General features: G+C 36.8%; 1 protein-coding gene across 7 annotated transcripts in view; it reads right to left on the bottom strand.

The window, feature by feature from the left end:
- Positions 1–18,928, bottom strand: part of ank1b (ankyrin 1, erythrocytic b) — a 79,118-nt gene that overhangs the window by 44,216 nt on the left and 15,974 nt on the right. For all 7 annotated transcript variants that reach the window (XM_028025480.1, XM_028025482.1, XM_028025481.1 and 4 more), the window contains exon 2: positions 1,146–1,247. In XM_028025480.1, coding sequence (XP_027881281.1) covers positions 1,146–1,247 — 102 coding nt within the window. The remainder of the gene's footprint in view (positions 1–1,145; positions 1,248–18,928) is intronic.

Here is an 18,928-nt window from a genome sequence, read left to right as displayed (position 1 = left end):
ATTAATATTTTTATTGTTATTGCTATTTATACTGTCCGTTGTTTTTCTGAAACATTATATTAAATAATATAAAATACTCTGGGTTCATAACATCTCTTAGAAGCGATTCATCCAGCTTTTAGCAATCCTTCCTGATATTTGTCAAAAATGCAACTGTTTTATCAATAGTAAAACAATCACTCAGAATAATAAGGAATGCAGAGCCTTATTGAAATCCAAAAATGATTTTCGGAGTCAAAATGAAATCAGAAACCTCTGGATGAAGCAGGTGATGAGCTAAAAATGCTTTACAACACACAGAATACAAATCAAATGGGCTGCACAGGCAGACAGCCTAGCAACATAAATCAACAACCACAGACAGAGTGTTATAAATCACAACTGGACCGCTCGTAAAACGAGTACAGAGCAACAAGAGAAGAAAAGCCAGGAAGAGACTAAAAATCAAAATACAACTATTAGGCTATTGTAACATTGAAGATCAAATCTTTACAACAAATTGCCAAAAGGTATCTAAAATACTCAAAAATGTATGTGAAGTTAAACCAGCTGATCTGACACAGAAAAGGCCTTTTTCCTACAGAAATTACAAGTCCAATAGACGAGAGCAACGAGGAAAAACTCTTAACTTGTCTCTGTGGGTAAAAACACAGACACTGTGAACATGTTTACTCTGCAGTGGTGGAAACTTAAAACATTAATGACTGAAGAAATAAACCATTCCTGCCATAGCAGGCAGCTTTAACATGCTCTGCTTTAACAGTGTTTTTTTTTTTTAAACTTTTCCATGTACAGGTGGAAAACATTTTTTCATTTAACTACAGTCTTAGCTAGTAATGATAAATAATTTTCTTTTATAAAGAAGTAAAAATGTCAAAGTGCACATAAAGGCGATAAGAAAATAAATATTTTGGTGATATTCAAAAGAATAATCTAATTTAGTACACAATACTAGTTGTATATTCGTTATATAAGGATATTACGTTAAAGTTTCAAGTTTTTTAAAACCCTCTGAATACTAATAAAATCTTCTAATCTACTTTGACATGTAATCCATTGTCATGTTTACTGAAGTCTTACTCTCACCGACACACATACTCATATTTTTTGCACAAGTGTGACTCAGTCAGCACAGGACATCTTACTTGATTAGAGATGTTGATGCCTATCCCGTTCTTGATGTGATCCAGGGCCTTGTCCAGGTTCCCTGATCGAGCTGCACGTAGGAAACTGGTGGCTGCATCCGCCTGGGACGGAAACAGATAACAGAAAATGAGAGCCTGTTGGTAAAATGCGTTCAAGCCTTTCGCAAAAACAGATTCTGCTGTCATCCAAGGTTACAACTGGAATGATTTTTAGCCAGTTTTTTTTTCAAATAAAGCCACAAAGGTTACAAGTAAGTCTGCAAGGACTGCGGTAGTAAGAATACATTTATTGCTTCTTTTCTCCTTTAAACACAAAAATGTTCGACTCCTTGCAGCCCACTTGTGCCCACGCTATGAGTTTGGCAGGCCATCTCAGCGCGTTCTGCCACGAGCTCTGCTTTTTTCTTGTGTGTCTGATCTCAGCCAGGAAAAACTCCTGTGGTTTGTCTTTTGGCCTGCCTCAGTGTTTGTACGCCCACTCCTAAGTTCATTCATTGACAGCTAACGTAACACGGCTGCCCTGAACAATGAAATATTTTCATTTCCCCTGAAGAGGAGATAACTGATGCCTGCGCTGTAATCTTGACCCCGCCTCCACCTCTGTCACCGACTAAATTATGAATCTGCTAGAGGTTTTTATTCTCGAGTGGTTTAATTATACTGAATCGTTGAAAGAAGCACAAACCCTTTTCAGACCAAAAGACATTTTACTTCTTCTCTCCTCACATGTCAGACTTATATAAGAAATTCATTAGTGGAGATGCATCAGACAGCTATCCATTTCTATAAATTAAACATTGCTTTAGACATTTTTTGTATATTATATATATATATGAAAGATTAAAACGTAACTTAAATTAACTTGCAGCACAAACAGTTGTTTGTCACTACTGTGACAGTTTGTTACAAGACAATTAATCTGTAATAAAAAGAAAATTTAAAAAAATCAAGCTCCTCTACCTTTAGATGTGTTGTTTTTAACAGAATGGAAGACATAGTTGTCAACTCATTCTGTTTCTTCCAAAGCTGAATAAATTTACATGCTTTGACAAGTAATATAGAGCCAAAAGCTGTACATTGGTAACTCCTTTGATGTTTCTCTTCATGCTGCTTTGTTCTGTTAATGACATTTACTGCCCTGTGTACAGTTCCCACCTGTGTCACTCCTCACCCTCCTCACTCCTGTATTCACACCACATTACTGCCTCATGACAGGCAACATTTTCTGTCTGAATTCAGTGGAGAGGGGCTTTGAGCTTGTTAATGAGTCTTGGTTTGTGTTGCTGGCAAAAATCTAGTGCCATCCTCAAAAGCACAAAGGAAAGTTGGTTTTCATGTTGCTCCAAGGCTACAATCTATTTTCCTTCCTGCTTGGCCACTATCTCTGACACTCCTATTTCATTCTTCTCTGCTCCCATCATCCAACCTTTCACTCCCTTTTCTGTTCTTTAACTCTATTTGCAATCGAGCTGTCAATTGCATTGTCAAGAAAATCCGAGTTCATCCCACGTCCCCATGCTGGAGATTTTAGTTTAACAGTAATAATAAATAAAGTTATCTTTAAAATGAATCACTCAAGTGACATCAAGGCCCAACAGTAGACTTAAGTGTCAATAAAATAAATCTAGTTGTGTGTGTTGTTTTTGTCTCATGCAAACTTTGCTTTAATTCTACTTTTTTCTATCTAATCATAAGAAATCATAGTCAGTCAGAGAGAGTCATTAAACAGGAAAAGCAGGTTTCCTGGAAAAAGAGGAAGTTTCCAGCCTGCAGATTTATAAAAATAGCTGAGACTATTTTAAAGCATGAAAGTTTTAAAAAATTAAATCTAAACATTTTGAGTAATTTGATAAGATTCAAAGTAAAATACTTATATTAATATTGATTTACTTGTAATAATACTTACACTTATATTTGTGAGAACTACAAGAAAAACAAGTAACTGTAACTTTAGTAGTAAATAATTAGAATAATAGATTATTCTTGGTTTCTTTTCAGAAAAACATCTGTAATAACTCACATTAAGATTATAATAAGAGTAACTAATAAGTTATGGTTATAAAATCATAAATGAATGATAGATCAGAGAAGCTGAAGAAAATAAATGTGATATAAGTTATGGTTATAAAATTATAAATGAATGCTAAATCAGAGAAGCTAAAGAAAATAAATGTGATATAAATGTGATTTTGACATTGAACTTGAAATGGTGTAAAAAGGTGTAACTGCAATTAAACATCACTGATATGTTGGAGGTAGATAGTAGGTGAAAGGTTGTGCAGGCAATGGACATAGGAGGTTGAGCAACCCTGAGACATTGGCACAGACATCATGACATGATGTCTCTTAAGACAGTGATGGATATGAGATCATCTGTCTAAGCAGACAGATGAACCCTATATAAGGTGGGTGCAAAAGAGGAACCGTTCGTTGGATCCTCCGGGCAGCTTCGAGCCAAGATCGAGATGGACAAAGAACTCTGCAGCTGAAGAAGAGCCGGGGCCACGGAGCCGGAGACTGTCCTGCACATGGAGACCAACCCGTCTGGCCCACAATCTGTGGCTTCGAATCGCACTTCTCTCATCGGCTGGGTTCAGACCCCAAAGACAAAGATGAAGACAAAGACAAGGAAGAAGAACTGGTGCCTTTTTTCCTGCCAGCACCAAGTCCTGTGTGACCTCAGCATCCATGCGGAGAAGAAGCTCATCGGACCTGCGGAGATCCTGGCCTTCGCCGATCAACATCTTCCTCCTGCTGCCACACCTTCTTCATCATCAAGCCAGGTCTGGGGTTCGAGGCGCCAAACTCCGTCCGTCTCGCTCTAAGGTTCCTTTTTTAGTTCTCAGTATCAGCAGTAGGGAAAGATAGACTAGATGATTGATTTTACTTATTTGATTATTTCTGCTACTGAATTAAGCTGTACTGACCCTTGCAAAAATGCCTTACTAATAAAATATTTAGCATAAAGAAAATCTAAAGATGTTGTGGACATTCAGTTAATGAGTCACCTTAAAGTTCTTTGATGGTTGTAAAATAGCTGTGATGTTTGATTCTGGAGAGGAAGAGGTGGAAAATGTTTTTAGGTTGCTGGTAGCCCATATTTAAAACCTCATCCTTGGGACTCGACCGAGTCACTAAAACCTACCTGGTTCAATAACAAATGCAAGTTGCAAAATAGAGAACGAGCGACCGTTAACAGGTGTGCTCTGTGAAACTAGTTGGCTGCAGGCTGCTCAGTCTGGCTAATTCACAGGGGGAAGAAGGGTGGGACACCTGGATGTAGGCCGTCAGATAACCAGGCGAATCGTTTCTCGAAACCAGCTTAAACAGAGTTTACTTCAGTTCTGGACAGGGTAAATCCCAGCAGATTTAGGAAACTCAACGTACCCGTTAGACGGAGAGCTGGTAGCACATCTCCCCTCTCAGAAGAGGAAGTACGAGAGTGAGAGAGTAGAGACAGAAAGGAGGGGGGGGGTGTTGCGCAACAACAGCATCAAGTAATTTGATTAACTGAACCCCTCCCTTTGCACAACTCTGAACAGCATAAATTCTCTCTCTGTCTGACCTTCCTGCAACAAAATAGAATAGAATAGAATTCAACTTTATTGTCATTGCACTGTCACAAGTACAAGCAACGAGATGTAGTTTGCATCTATCCGGAAGTGCTCTACGAGATATAATATTTATTTACAGATGTACAAGACTATGTATGTATGGACTATAAGGGGTTATAGCAAGAGATATAGATCTACTAGAGATAATAGATATAGATCTACTAGAGATAAAATCTACTTTTCTTCAAGTTCCCTATGTTCAAGTCAAAACTATAAAGCGTTGAGTTGTTTTTTTTTTTTTCAAATTCTTTATGGACTCACCTGCTTAACAGTTCACTGTATTAGTAATGTTGACTTACAATCCCTTACTGCTGCCTGACTACTGTAGTGAATAATTTTATGTCTGTATAACCTGTAAATAATGCGGCTGATTATTATGCTTGAGATTAGACAGTTAATCATTCATTAAATAGAAAATTTCCTTCAGCATCTAGCAAGACGATACTATAAATAAATCCACACAGTTAATACAAATAGGTGTATAAACTTTCCTCACCTGCAAAACAAGAAAATAGACCTCTATCTAATAGCTAATAGCATGGGGAAGGTAAAGTTTTAATATGAAGAAAATAATCAAACTATGATATTTGTGTAATCCACAGACAGCAAATATCCACGACTATTTAACTACTAAACAGTTGAATTGTTCAAACAGATTGATTTTTCCCCTAATCCGAAAAAGAGAAGAGCAGCTGTGTCTATTTCCATAACTCCTAATATAAACTGAAGCAGACAAAGCAGAGAACAAAGAACAACAACTATTTGTGGCTCATTCTTTACCTCTGAAGTCAGAACATGGATCTTAAATTATGCAAAACCTAGTTTATATTAGATTTGAGTTCAATTGAATTCCCTGTTTCAGTTTCAAATTGGTAATTGTTAATAGTTAACAACTGTGGTCATTGACAAGCTGTACACCATTAGCAATAGAAGCTATTATGGTTTAATGATAACTATGGCTTCCAATACCTTATGTGTTGTTAATGGTAGCATATGGACAAATAACAAAAAATACATGTATTTCTTTTCACTTATTGTATTTGAACACTTCAGTTGAGGTCGTATAGTACTATCCTTTTGGAAAATTTAATGAGACACAAACTGACAGAAGTGCAAATCAATTTGGAGAACCGCTTGTTCTCCAAATTGGTAAAGTCCCCTTCAGGGGACGTCCGTTCTTCATTTTTAAATTTGGAGCTCATCAGTTTTTACTTTCCGCATACACCACTATAGTTGCTATGTTTTGTTTTCGGTACAGTCTACAGACTGATAAGAATAACAAAAATAAATAAATTACCTCTTCAGCATGCCATCAAGTTTGGTAACGACCTGATAACAAGCCATTCGTTCAAATTCACGTGTGTTGGAGAAGATTTGCATCTTATACCTGCGCAACAGCTGATCTTGAGTCTTGGAGACTCCTGCTGTAAGAGTTTCTTTTTTCTATGATTAAACAACCATACAATAACAATTCCAACTTCATGTCTGTGTTTGGGTCAGACCCCTACACCACCACTCATATAACCTAAATGTATGTCTTTTTACTTACATTTTTAGAAATGTGTGAAGTGATGTACTGAGACTGAATTGGTAGAACTAGACAAACTCAGTATGGTACAAATCATAATAATTATCATGTAGAAAATAATCAATTCTGCCAGAAGGCAAGAAATGCCACCTCAGATGATAGCCAACGGAAATAAGCAATGCAACAAATAAGAGATAGGTATACAATGCAAAACTAAAAATAAGAAAAACCTTTTTTTAAGAACAGCAGACCTCAAAACCCAGAGAAGTGACTCATGGAGGAGTGCAAAGCTAAGCCACACATCCGAGACAGGAGCAAAAGAAACTGGTAGAGACATTCGAACAGAAAAAGCCACATGAACATTTGTTTAAATGACGCCATATTATATCATGGTCACATAAATGGAAGGAGTGAAAAAAGAGAAACCCAGATGGAGATTGATTTAAAACTATAAATAAGCATAAAATGCTGCAGTATTAGACAGAAACCACAAGACAGATCATTAGTATGGAAATTTTAGCTGACTCTAAATGAAAAAAATGACATTATAAACATCAGAATAGCACACGTTTAAACTTTCTTAATTATAACTATTGAAATGCCTATTTTGATTGGTGAGCAGGTCTGTTTTTAATTAAAGCAACATGAAATTGAATTTATACACAAAGGACTTTACTAAACCATAGTTTTCAAATGCATACAGTAGCATTTAATATACATGTCTTATTTTACAAATGCAAACCTGTAAAGAGTGCTGTTTATTTGTATTCAATCTGGAGAGACTCAGACGGAGAAAGACAGCGATTAGCGCAGCTCAGCTGGAAAGCGGAAGGTGCCATGGATGGAGGTCCTTATCAACTGGGGCTTGGTCGGTGATTGGCCGTGACGTGGCTTGGTCCAGCGTTGATAGGTCGACGACGATGAGCAAGACGCGCCGATTGGATGATGCAGGATGATGCAGGTTTGAGAGTCTTCCAGTTTGAATTTATGCCAGGGCTTCATTTTAGCTACTTTGAGTCTAATAGTGACAAATTCAGTGCAGCCGATTTTTGTCAATTAGGAATCAAATCATTAATAAAGTAAAGTCGGGCGTGCCGTGGTGGCGTAGTGGTTAGCGCGACCCATATTTGGAGGCCTTGAGTCCTCGACGCGGCCGTCGCTGGTTCGACTCCCGGCCCGACGATATTTGCCACATGTCTTCCCCGTTTCCTGTCAGCCCACTGTCATAAAAGGGACACTAGAGCCCACAAAAAGACCCCCTTGAGGGGTAAAAAAAAAAAAAAATAAAGTAAAGTCACGTGTGACCAAGAAACACAGCAGACAGGTCCGGGTTCAGGTTATGGAGAAGTTTTAAACAGGCTTATATTTAAAATAAACTTTAATGCATCATCCAAAAATGGAAAAATTATAAACAATAAACTCCATGTCAACAGAGTCTTTTCTGGAGTATCCTGACATGGACATTTTGAAGGTGACCATGTCAAACCAAACCCTAACATAGCACATAAGCTTGAATATACAAACTGCCCTTCAGCTTCACAATTATGCATCGCGTTGAACTTTCAGATCAAATGTCATTTAAATGCACTTAAAAGGTTTGAAATACATAAGAAAATTTTAATCGATATGTCTTCTCTAACAAAATTTAAAGCAAAGAGGATTATATTAAATGGATTCATGGACACCAGCCAATATACTAAAGCACTAATGGTTTAAGCAGTGTCTACTCCATGATACTACAGTGTTTTGAGCTTAATGGTTTCTCTGTGTCAAAGCTGTCATTATTTTAGAAGCACAATAATTCCAACAGAACCTTAATGAACTGCCTCTCCTGGAAATATCTGATGACTTTGTGCACTCTGGCTCTCCTCTGACAGAAGTCATTGGCAGAATCCTAAACACGTAAACTTTTTCCAGTGACAGCTCCTGTCAGTTCTGATTTTGAAATAACTTTTTGTGTCACTTCAAGCTCTGACCTCTCCGTGCATTTCAACATGAATCTCATCTCCCAACACCCAGATTTGGAAGAAACAAGAGATACACGCTTCTGTCTTAAAAAGTAAGTAAGATGTTTAAACATTCGCTCAAGTCACAAGACTTGGGTAACTCTAGGATGGCTCTTTTTACTTATGTGATTTTGAATGTAACATTTGAAAAAGCTCAGACGAAATAAGGGATGACTTTTATGCATTTTATGGGAGGGAAGAAATCAAAAGGCTTTTACAAAGCAGTGGACTCTGCATCAAAGAGCTTGAGCCTGTTAGATTGAAACCAATGACGCACAAACCAAAGCTTGGATTCTGTTCTCTCAAATTACTAAAGTGGACATTAACTCATTATGTTTGTGTACGGAGGAATGGTGGTTCTTTGTGGCTGAGAGCATAAACAAGAAAATCATTCATTATGATTAACACACAAATTAAGACAAATTACCGCCACAAACTCACGCAGATACACACTCATGCGGACAAAACTAAAAATAGTTGCATCAACGCCACGGTATGTTAGTGTTGGCAGCAACAGGGAGGGAGATAGATCAAAGTAATGAACCCTCATGGGTTTACCAAGACACACTTCAACTACAGGAGACAGATTCCCAAGGAAACCTACAAACACACACACGTGTAAGCGAGTGAACAAATTTTTTAGATTCTGACAGCAGGATGAAAACAACTTAAAGCCTTCCAGGCCTTGGTTTAATGCAGAGCTAAAAGAAAAAAAACAAAACAAACAAACGCAGAAACTGATTTTAAATTAACAAAACCGTATAATTAAATACACACACTCTGTATAACATAGCATGCTAGTTCTGTTCAGCATACGAGTAGTGGAAGTTGATTTGCATCCACAACCAGGGTAAATAAGGAATACAAAGTATTGTGCAAATTATTGTGAAACATCAGAGAAAACTGCATCGCAAAAGAAACAGTCTACATTTCACATTTCACGCTGAAATGTAAAGTGTGGAAACTGCACAACACTCTGACTTAAATTAATTTTATCACTTTTGTATCGACCACCAGCTCACAACAATATCCTATCAAAGCACATCAAATTACATAGAATCCTGTCCGATTTATTTGATCTAATTTCAATCATTTCAAATCACAGCCAGTTGGATTGTGGAAAACTTCAGTCAAACAAAGAAAATAAAGTTGCTTGGTGACATGTTGATCATCTTGAATGTGCCTATCTTTGTAAAATAGACATAGGATAATATCTCATAAAACAATAGTCTTTGTCACACAATCAGTTGGTTGGAAGTCATCCTCCCAACCCAAACAAGCATCAAAACATAATCAATTTAAGATAGGGTTAAATATTGAATATGCAAATACTCTGGTCTTCCAAGCTAAATGGTTTATAGTTGAGTTTTGGTGGTTGAAAAATTGGTCACAGATCTTAAATTGTAAGTAGGAATTTTACTTCTTCACCAGGAGACCAACTAAAAACAAATTACACATTCAAGTAAACATTTTACAGACTTTGCTAATTTAACAATAAAATAACAGTTATGTTTAGAACTGTGTCTTCCTTGTTTCTTTACATCCCACTGTATTTGTATCAACATATTGTTGTTCAGTTCTACATATACAGAGTATGAACGTGTTGTGTTTACATTCCTGATGCACAGCTTTTTCTGTTGTCTTCTTTTTTCTTGTTGCTTGCAGATTTTTTCCAGTACTTGTAGACAACAAATGGCATCTTAATTCTCGTCTATGATCTTCAACTTCCATCTAAAAAACAATCTGCAGCACAAAGATCTACAAATGTTTTTAAATCGGTGTTTGCACAAACCGCTATGAAATGTATTGGACAGGAGTGTTTTTAAGAAGACAGAAATCCTGTAGTCATTAATGTAAGATAATGACTACGGATAACCTATCTGCAGAAGCCTACTTAATAAATGTGTAGGACCCCTTAAAAGCGCTACCATACTGCTTTAAATCTGATCAAATCATATTGAGGGTTCCGGATCGTTTTCTGTGTAAAACAAGGTATCATCCCCTTATAGAAATGTGTGAAATCATTTACCAGGATTGCTCACACACCAGAGTTAACGCCATGCTTGGGGTCTGGACAAGAAAAAGGAATCTCCACACCTGGAGGCGCCATTTGTGGCAAAATACAGAAATGTGGAGCACAGGAACAAATGTACCGAGGCAACCTAATTCATCACTTCACTATTCCTGGCATTACTTATTTCCCTTCGGTCGTTTGAAACATTAGTTAATTCCCCCAATGTAGTTTTTTTATTATTTTATTATTATTATTTTGTTCAGAAAATCTTAAGCTAAATAAAGTCTAGATTGCTGTAATCACATGGAATATATAAAGATGATTTTAAAGTAGGTTTTCCGTGTCTGTACTCTGATTTGTTTTGAAACAATATTGATATCTAGAAGAGGTACATGTTTGATCTCACCACACTTACCATAATGACTGGCAGTGGCGGTAGAGACATTAAACAATATTAAACTAACTATGGATTTTGAGCTCTGAGACCCCAAGATGCCACTTTTTATGGAGCTTTAATGGTGAGCTGTGTAATTTTCTTCCCCTCCTCTCATAGAGGACTGAATGTGGAAAAAAAAATGAAAGTGATACGTTTTCAGTTTGAATGGTGTGTTTTCTTGCCTTCCCTATTTAAAAACTGGCTAAGCAAATAGATTTCTGTTTTAAGCATGACGGAAGTCTCGATGCTCTGATTAGCTTAAAACGTAGAAAAAAATATGTGTAAGAAAACCCAAACAATTTCTTCCTAAGATGTTTCTTTTTTCACTGAATAAATCTAGTTAAATTGAGAAATTGAATAAAGAAAAAATCTTGGCGTGAGATTGTACAACTGTTGGCAAAAGAAGAATCTTTTACACATCATCAAGGTTGGCAGTAATTGTGGAGGCTATGGTGTTCTTTTCAAAAATGCTTTTTCCTATAATTTATTGTTAGCTCATTATTTCAGAAACAAGAGAAAATTACATGATTACCTGGTGTGCAAACAATGTTTGTAACTATAAACTGAACTTTATTTTTAGTTATATTTATTTTGTTGTTCCTATTATGTGCAAACACTGTATGCTAGACACAAAACCTTTTTGACATTGATCAAAACCTCTTGAAATCAGTGTTAAATAAAATGTGAACGGTTCATTTTAGATAATCATAAGATAGATATCGTCCAAGGAAATATAAAACCAAATGAGGAGAAAGAGTATGACTGACAAGATGAAGTCACTGAACAAAAAATTAAAATTCAATAGTCAGCAGAATGGAGTTGATGGGTAAATGGAGGAAGTATCTGAGGCGTACAGGTCAGACAACCTAAACATTTCTATTTCAAACTTGAGTTAATTTAGAGATGCACAGAAAGAATGACAATGGAGCATAGTTCTCACAAAAATCAAGAAGGTAAAATATTTGAAATAATAAATAATATCAAACAATCCCAACATTTCAATCAAACAGGATAAAATGTTTACAGATGTGACTGATCTGTACTTTATCTTACACTCTAAAAGCAGACCCAGACTGAATAAAATATTAAACGGTTCGTTCAGGCTGATATATTTCACAGAACCCAACATTCTCCTTCCTCCTCCGAAAAGATGGGACACATCAAAACGAGGATCTTCCTGTTGTTTCTGTGCTAAAACAGAGCTGCTAAATTATTTATAGCTCCTGTCAGGCCACTGCTTCTGCAGCCCATTACAATCAAAGCATGTTTTTTTCCTGTTTTTGTAAATTGACGCACACGCATAATGTGCACGCTGTCATACTGCATGCTAATGCTCACGCAGACATATATCACACGTGGAAAGGGCAAGAAGCAAAATAACTGGAAAACATAGAGTCAAAAACATCTTAATTTTAAACATAAATACAGTCCTTATCTTACAAAACTTGCTTTTGATATTCAGGGTTCATTTTAAAATGAAAAATCTAATTTTGAAGCACTCACTCTGGAAGTAAATTTCACCATCATGGGAAATTGCAGGAAGATTTTATCAAATGTGTTATATAACATGACACTGCATGCTAAAAAATACTACAACCTTGTTGAAGTTTTTAACACGTCTGTCTTGTTTACTAAAATCATCTAAATGCAGAACCTTACGACTTACTTTTTAAATTGCATTCTCTTACCAGTTTCCATTCACAGTTTATCCCCATATTCTTCTCCGAATACTAGAAATAAGCTCTATTTACAAAATGAGATGTTCTGCTCTATTCAAATTTCAAGTCATCTCTGTGGCAAGTCAAAGTGAAGCCTCTGATGACTGAAAATTGGATAATGTAAAATCTTGGCGTTTCACATTATCAACATGCAAACTGTTATGAACTGCTTTAGATTATTTAAAAAAATGTTCAAATCTATATTTACCTTTTAAAAAAATGTGCATATTCATTCCAAGAAAAATAACTGTCTTTATTTTGCTTTTATAATGACTTTATAAGAATCTATTAATCCCAGTGTTCATATATTAGCTACTCCTTTACTATTGTACTGGTCTAAACAGGGCTTGGAGAATTTGTTTCTTCTTACATTGAGATGAAAACCATTATTATGAGCCATGTTCATCATCTGTATTTAAAGCTTTTGTTGTCAAGTCTTCACAGTTAACACTGTCAAAGGTACTCATAAATAATCCACAACCTAATGAGCAATGTAGAGAGTAATTGAAAGAAAATATCGAATGTCTGAAGGCAGTTATTCAAGTGTAACTATGTTAACAAACCAGAAGGGCCTTTGTAATGGTCAACATTATAAAGATAAAGCAATAAGGAACAAATTATGAGTCATATTTTGTCAACACTCCATGAATGTCACTGGCTAATAATTCAAGGGCATAATTTCAAAGGAAGTTTCAGCATAACACACATCATCTGTCAGAGCTGGGAGAGAATACATACAGACTCATTTCACTTCTTTGTTACACAAGATGAAGATTGCAAGTCAAGTCTTGAGTCATTAGAGTGCAAGTCTAAGTCTAGAGCAGTGGTTCTTAACCTGGGTTCGATCGAACCCCAGGGGTTCGATGAGTCGGTCTCAGGGGTTCGGCGAAGCCTCTGCCGCGGAGGTAAAGACTCACTTGTGTAAAGTCGTGTTGACTCGCTCCGCTTGGCCATCACTTGCTGCAGAGGACCATGTTACATTGCTCGGTCAATCAGTGCTGCGGGGAATTTAGTGCGTGCAGTATCAGCGGCTGTCGTAGTTGTACGTCGCGTGGTTTCTTTCCTAATATTTTAATCCATACTAAATATGTCGAGCAAAAAAAGAAGAAAATGAACAGACTTTGCTCTGAAGATGCACTTGCCAAGGTGAAGCCACGCCTCTCTGAACTGGTCTCCCACAAAACAACAGCAGGAGTCACACTGATTTGCAGGTATGTCATTTGTGCAATACTTTATTCTGGCCCCAAAAAAGTATTTTGTGGATTCAAAATGACAAAAAACAAATTAAATTTAAAATAAAAAAAATTAAGTTATTAAAAAATTTGTCATTCTTTGAAAAAAATCCAAATTTATTTTTAAATTAGTAAAATAGTAAAACAAATATTTGGGGGGCTGAAATTCTTTCATGGGGCCAAAATATTTTGGGGGGCCAGAATAAAGTGATACTGTAACTTGCTGTGAGTTCATACCTATGTCTTGAATTTGGAAAAATATATATTATTTATCACTAAAGAAGGGTTCGATGAATGCGCATATGAAACTGATGGGTTCGGTACCTCAAAAAAGGTTAAGAACCACTGGTCTAGAGTGTTGCATCATGTTAGAATGTTATTTCCTCATCTAAAACACACCTGCAGTGTTGCTCTCATTCTTTGAGGATGCATTGAAAGTCCCATGGCAACCGTTCAGAGGGCATCTAAATGCACGCTCTCACAAAGCGGCACCTATTTCCACAAAGTGAGTCTGCTGAGCTTATCATACAAACTACTTCTCAGTCCAATGCTCATAAGAAAGTTTGTAAAAGGCTTAATGGAGCAACATTGTTCTGATGACATGCTGAAGGCCGGGTGTCACAAAGAGCAGAAGTTCCTTAAAGGGACAGAGGCCCAATCTCAATGCGTTAAATTGCAAAGTCAAATTTATTTTAAGTCATGTTCAATACACATAATAATAATTGAAGGTAACACTGTTTCTTGATTGTGCTATAAAATGCCACTGTGTGCCTGTAATATAATACATAATTTCACCGCATTAATTGCAACTTAAGTCTAAGACTAAAAGTCTAGTCATCATCTCTGTCTCTATCACATGCAAGCAGGATTGTGGATGAGAAATGTTTCAACTTTTTTAAAAGCTTCCTAACGCGGTTATTTTAAAACGATTTGTGATGTATCTCTGTGGACTGAATAACCATTTAAATGATCAAAATGATGAACTATAGGGCCACTTGTGAATTACCATGATTGCTCTATGTGCCAGAAATTACTGGCTGGCTGGCTGGATTGCTATTCCATTACAGTTAGGAGTATTTTTCCCTGTAGCACATAAAAAGAAAGTGACAGTAAGAAGCAGCAAAGTGAAGCATTAACCCCACCCTGGAGTCCCCAGTTCACTTGAACTTCTTGAGTTTTTTAGCTATCTATCCACTCCTTTCACCTCTGTATCCGATCCTCCACCTTCCAATCCCTCTCCACCCTCTCTTTCTGTTTTTGTAATTTTTCAATATTTATAAGCACTGCAGAAATGCTGCTGGCAAAGCATGCTGGGTAAAGCTGCTTCTTCAAGCCTGCGCCTGACGTCATTACTCAGTGTTGACATTCTGGGCTCCCTGCCCTGCTTCAATGTCTTTACCAAAGTGAAGTTCCCTGCCAGAACTACTGATATATTTTAGCAGCACACAGGAAGCAGTGTGTCATCAACCAGCTCTAGAAATAACCACAACACAGACTTGTTCTACTGATTTTGATTTGTTAGTAGCTGGTCATTTTCTCTTATTAACCATCTTCCAATCTTCCTCAAACCATTTGTGGCTGAAGGTCTGTTATCATGAGCTCTGTAAACACTGAACACACTCAGTTGGAGTCACTGCATCTGATACTTGTGACTACAGTTACATAAAATCAGTAAAACTTATCATGTATCTTACCACACTGAAGACAGTCTGCCGTCTGCCTCATTGTGAGCAGGAGCTCGATATTTTAGGAAACACGCCTCTTACACAATAAGCCTCCTGAAACATAAAGCTGCAGCTCAATGCACTATTTTTGTATTTAGCTTCCAAAGAGCTAGACTCTCGCAAAATTTAATTAGCAGTGTTTCTGATTTTCAAAGTTTACATTTGAATTAATGCTGTTTTTTCTTTTACCTATTTCTGTCCATGTTAGGTAATATCCATAAGAATATACTTTTTTTTGCTTGTTTGCTAAGCTGCTAGTTGATCATTCACATAAAAAGTCTCTTAAGAACAGGGTGATGCGTCTCTAGGATTTTCTTATTAAGCTTTTTTTCTTTGCTTTGCAAAACATGCTTTTCAAACACAGTTCATCAGATGGAGGTTTCTTTTTTAAGTTTCCTTCTTATTTTGTTCTTTACTTTCTATTTTTTAAAAGACAATACCTGCTGTCATAAGGGATTTTTCAACCATTTGGGTTTGAATGCAAGAGTGACGAGTTGCTTAGCACCCCTTCTTTCTGTTTCCAGTACCGCATGCACCGACTCTGGCATTGAAGAGCTACTGCCGATTGAACCAAAAATAAGCTTTCATGACAAAATGAAGACAGGCTCAGTGAGACCAACCAAAAATGAAAATGTTGTGAGCATCATGGTTTGAAATGCTTTGTTTATGATCTGCTGTATCTACAACAAACAGTAAAGTCATGCAGCTTCAACATCGTTCAAAGTAACAGAATCTCACTGTCTCTCCAGCTTTAGCCGATCCCAACTTGTTGTTTGGAACTATAATCAGAAATATTTCTTTCCAAAAGGCTGCCAACATTTCCCAATATATCAATTTCCATGACAAACAGACTGGTGGAAAGCTCAAAAGAATAAAGTATTTTTTTCTGCGAGATGTTTAACCTTACTGAGATCTAATGAAGGCAGTATAAGGTCAGTTCACTCCTTTGCCAAGTCGATGAAAGGTTCCCAGGATGAATACAAATAGGCATCTGTAGCAGATGGTACATCTATTTATATCAAAAAAGTCAAGTAACAAACGACCAAAAAACAACATGTATGAAGTGATGGAGCACTGACCAGCACCCACATGAGTTTAATGCTCTTTTATTGCATTTTAAAAGATCAGCTGGTGTGCCTTTGTAGAAAAAGTTAGTAGAGTATAAAGATTTTAAGTAGCTTCTTATACCTCTTGTGCTCCCTCTGATTTCAGTTTTAAGCATCTCGCTCATACTGAAAATATATAACTGAGTTTTCTTTTCTCTGTTCCAAACTCCACGCTGAAGAGTGCTGTCAGTCTAATTCCTAATGTATAATTGGAAAAAAATTGAATTTTTAAGTTTCTGACAACCTTGTCAGGAAGTTGGTAAAAAAAAAATCCTCCAGCTTTGGTCTCCATCTGGTGTTATTTTGATGAGTTTTTCCAGGGGTGTTGTGATAAATTATGTGATTTGTTCAGTAAAGTGTATCTCTGTGGGTCGATCCTCTATAGAAATTTACAACAGATGGAGGATGAAACATTTCCTGCGGAGATGTTTTACATCACATAATGAAGAGCACCAGAGTGGCTCTCTGGATGGGAAAAATCAAACTGTTTCATTCATAGAACAAGCAAATAAGCGCCTCTTAAATCAACTCTGTCGCACAAGAAACGCTATGGTGGAAAAACATGATGGATGAATTTTCTGAATTTTTCAAGTGACTTTTACATTGTATTCATCAGCTGGAGACAGTTTTTTCTAGCTCTGATACCTGACAAATATGCAGAAACAGCAAAAACACAAACAGAAAAAGCAACTAAGAGCCCCTGTGTCTAAAAGTAATGTGTGTAACTAATGCAGCACTCAGCTGCACGTTGACTACGATTCCAGTATACTTCCCATCAGACTCACATCTGCTATGACAGGAAAAAGCAGTCAGCAAATAGAGGAGTCAGAGTGACAAAGAAGATATAGACAAGAACAACATATGAAGAGAAAATGTGGCTTTAAATCAATAATTCACTTTAAATTAAGGTAAAAAAAGAGATAACATGACATTAAATAATGAAAACTAAACCAAAACACGACTTTAGTAGATTTCCACAGACATCCCTGTTCATTCTGACACATTTTCCTGCTTAATCCCATTTATACATTGCAAACAAATCTTCAGAATTTTGTGAGTGCAAAAAATATTATACCTATTGGTGAAAGAGGAAGACTGAAGTATTGATAACTGTGCTATAAACTGTACTTGCTTTTAGAAATAAAGTATGGAAAAACAAAAAAGTGATATAACAGGAGTAATACGCTGAAGTATCCTTCTCTGCGTGTGATAGCAAAGATGGATTTCCCAGAGCGATGAATCTCCATAGAGCGGTTTGCTTCTTGACTCGCTGTGCGCTGACAGGGAGATGTCAGGGGGTCATGGTCAAAAACAACACAACAGCTCCACCGGCTTGAGGAGACGCTGCAAAGAATCTGAACCAAGGTCAGTGGTATCCTGACAGAAATGCCAGGAGGTGAATTTACACAGATCTTAATGTCCTGCTACAGCAGTTAAAATATGACTCAGTCCCAGCTGGTAACATTTGTATGTCCGAAGCTATAACCTCAGCATTTAGAGCAACGCATCTGCAGTCCATCAACTTGTTCATTTCTCTGTGAATAGCTGTCTCTGGATATTTTTTTTGCAATCGGGACAGAAAAAAAAATGCTTTACACAGCTCTTTATCACGGCTCAGTCTGTGCTCCCACTTTGGGTTTCAGTGATCATATTATTCTGTCTCTGATTTATGAGTTCAGTGTCATTGGATTTGGCCTTCAACATATCAAACAAAAGGATATTTTAAAAGCGACAGAGACTTTGTGATGTATTTTGTGAATCATCTTGTGTATTCCTGTTTTTATTGCATTGAAAAATGTTTCAGATTTTAAGAAATGTCACTTATTCAACAGAAAAACTTCACAATTTAGGGTCAGTATGGCAACAAAAACAAAATTTTTATAACAGCCAAGTTAAAAAACACCTTGCAGATGAATTAACATCCTTACCAGGAAAGACACTTTAACAACATCAAGGTATCACTCAGTCACACAAAGCCTCTGTTACATGTATCATGAGAAATTGTGGCTTTGTCCTGGTGTTTGAGTGTGTGTGTCCACAAGTAGAAATGTCTGATTGATGTGCTCTGCAGGTGCTGTTGTCCCATCGTAGCATTGACAGATTAACCACCACATCATCAGAGTTTTAAAGCTGCGTAAGGCTCCGGTGCATACCAACTACTACAACTGAACAAATCTATTCAGCATTTACCGGTATGCGGGTAAAGATGCATGTATAGACTTGAAATTTGTTCATATTTGATTGAAACAAGATCATACAACCAAGTACAACCATTCAAAAACATAAATGTTTTTAACAAAATTACCTCTGTCAGTATTATTGCTACCCCTGCTTATAGTTTCTTAAATGCAAAACTCCCTTTTGCCCTGGGACAGCACTTGAATCCAAGACTCTTGGTGTTGGAT

Source organism: Xiphophorus couchianus, chromosome 8 (genome assembly GCF_001444195.1).
Source record: "Xiphophorus couchianus chromosome 8, X_couchianus-1.0, whole genome shotgun sequence".
Lineage (NCBI taxonomy): Eukaryota > Metazoa > Chordata > Actinopteri > Cyprinodontiformes > Poeciliidae > Xiphophorus > Xiphophorus couchianus.
The sequence above is the reverse complement of the archived record's forward strand: the minus strand, read 5'-3'. Positions and strand labels throughout refer to the sequence as shown.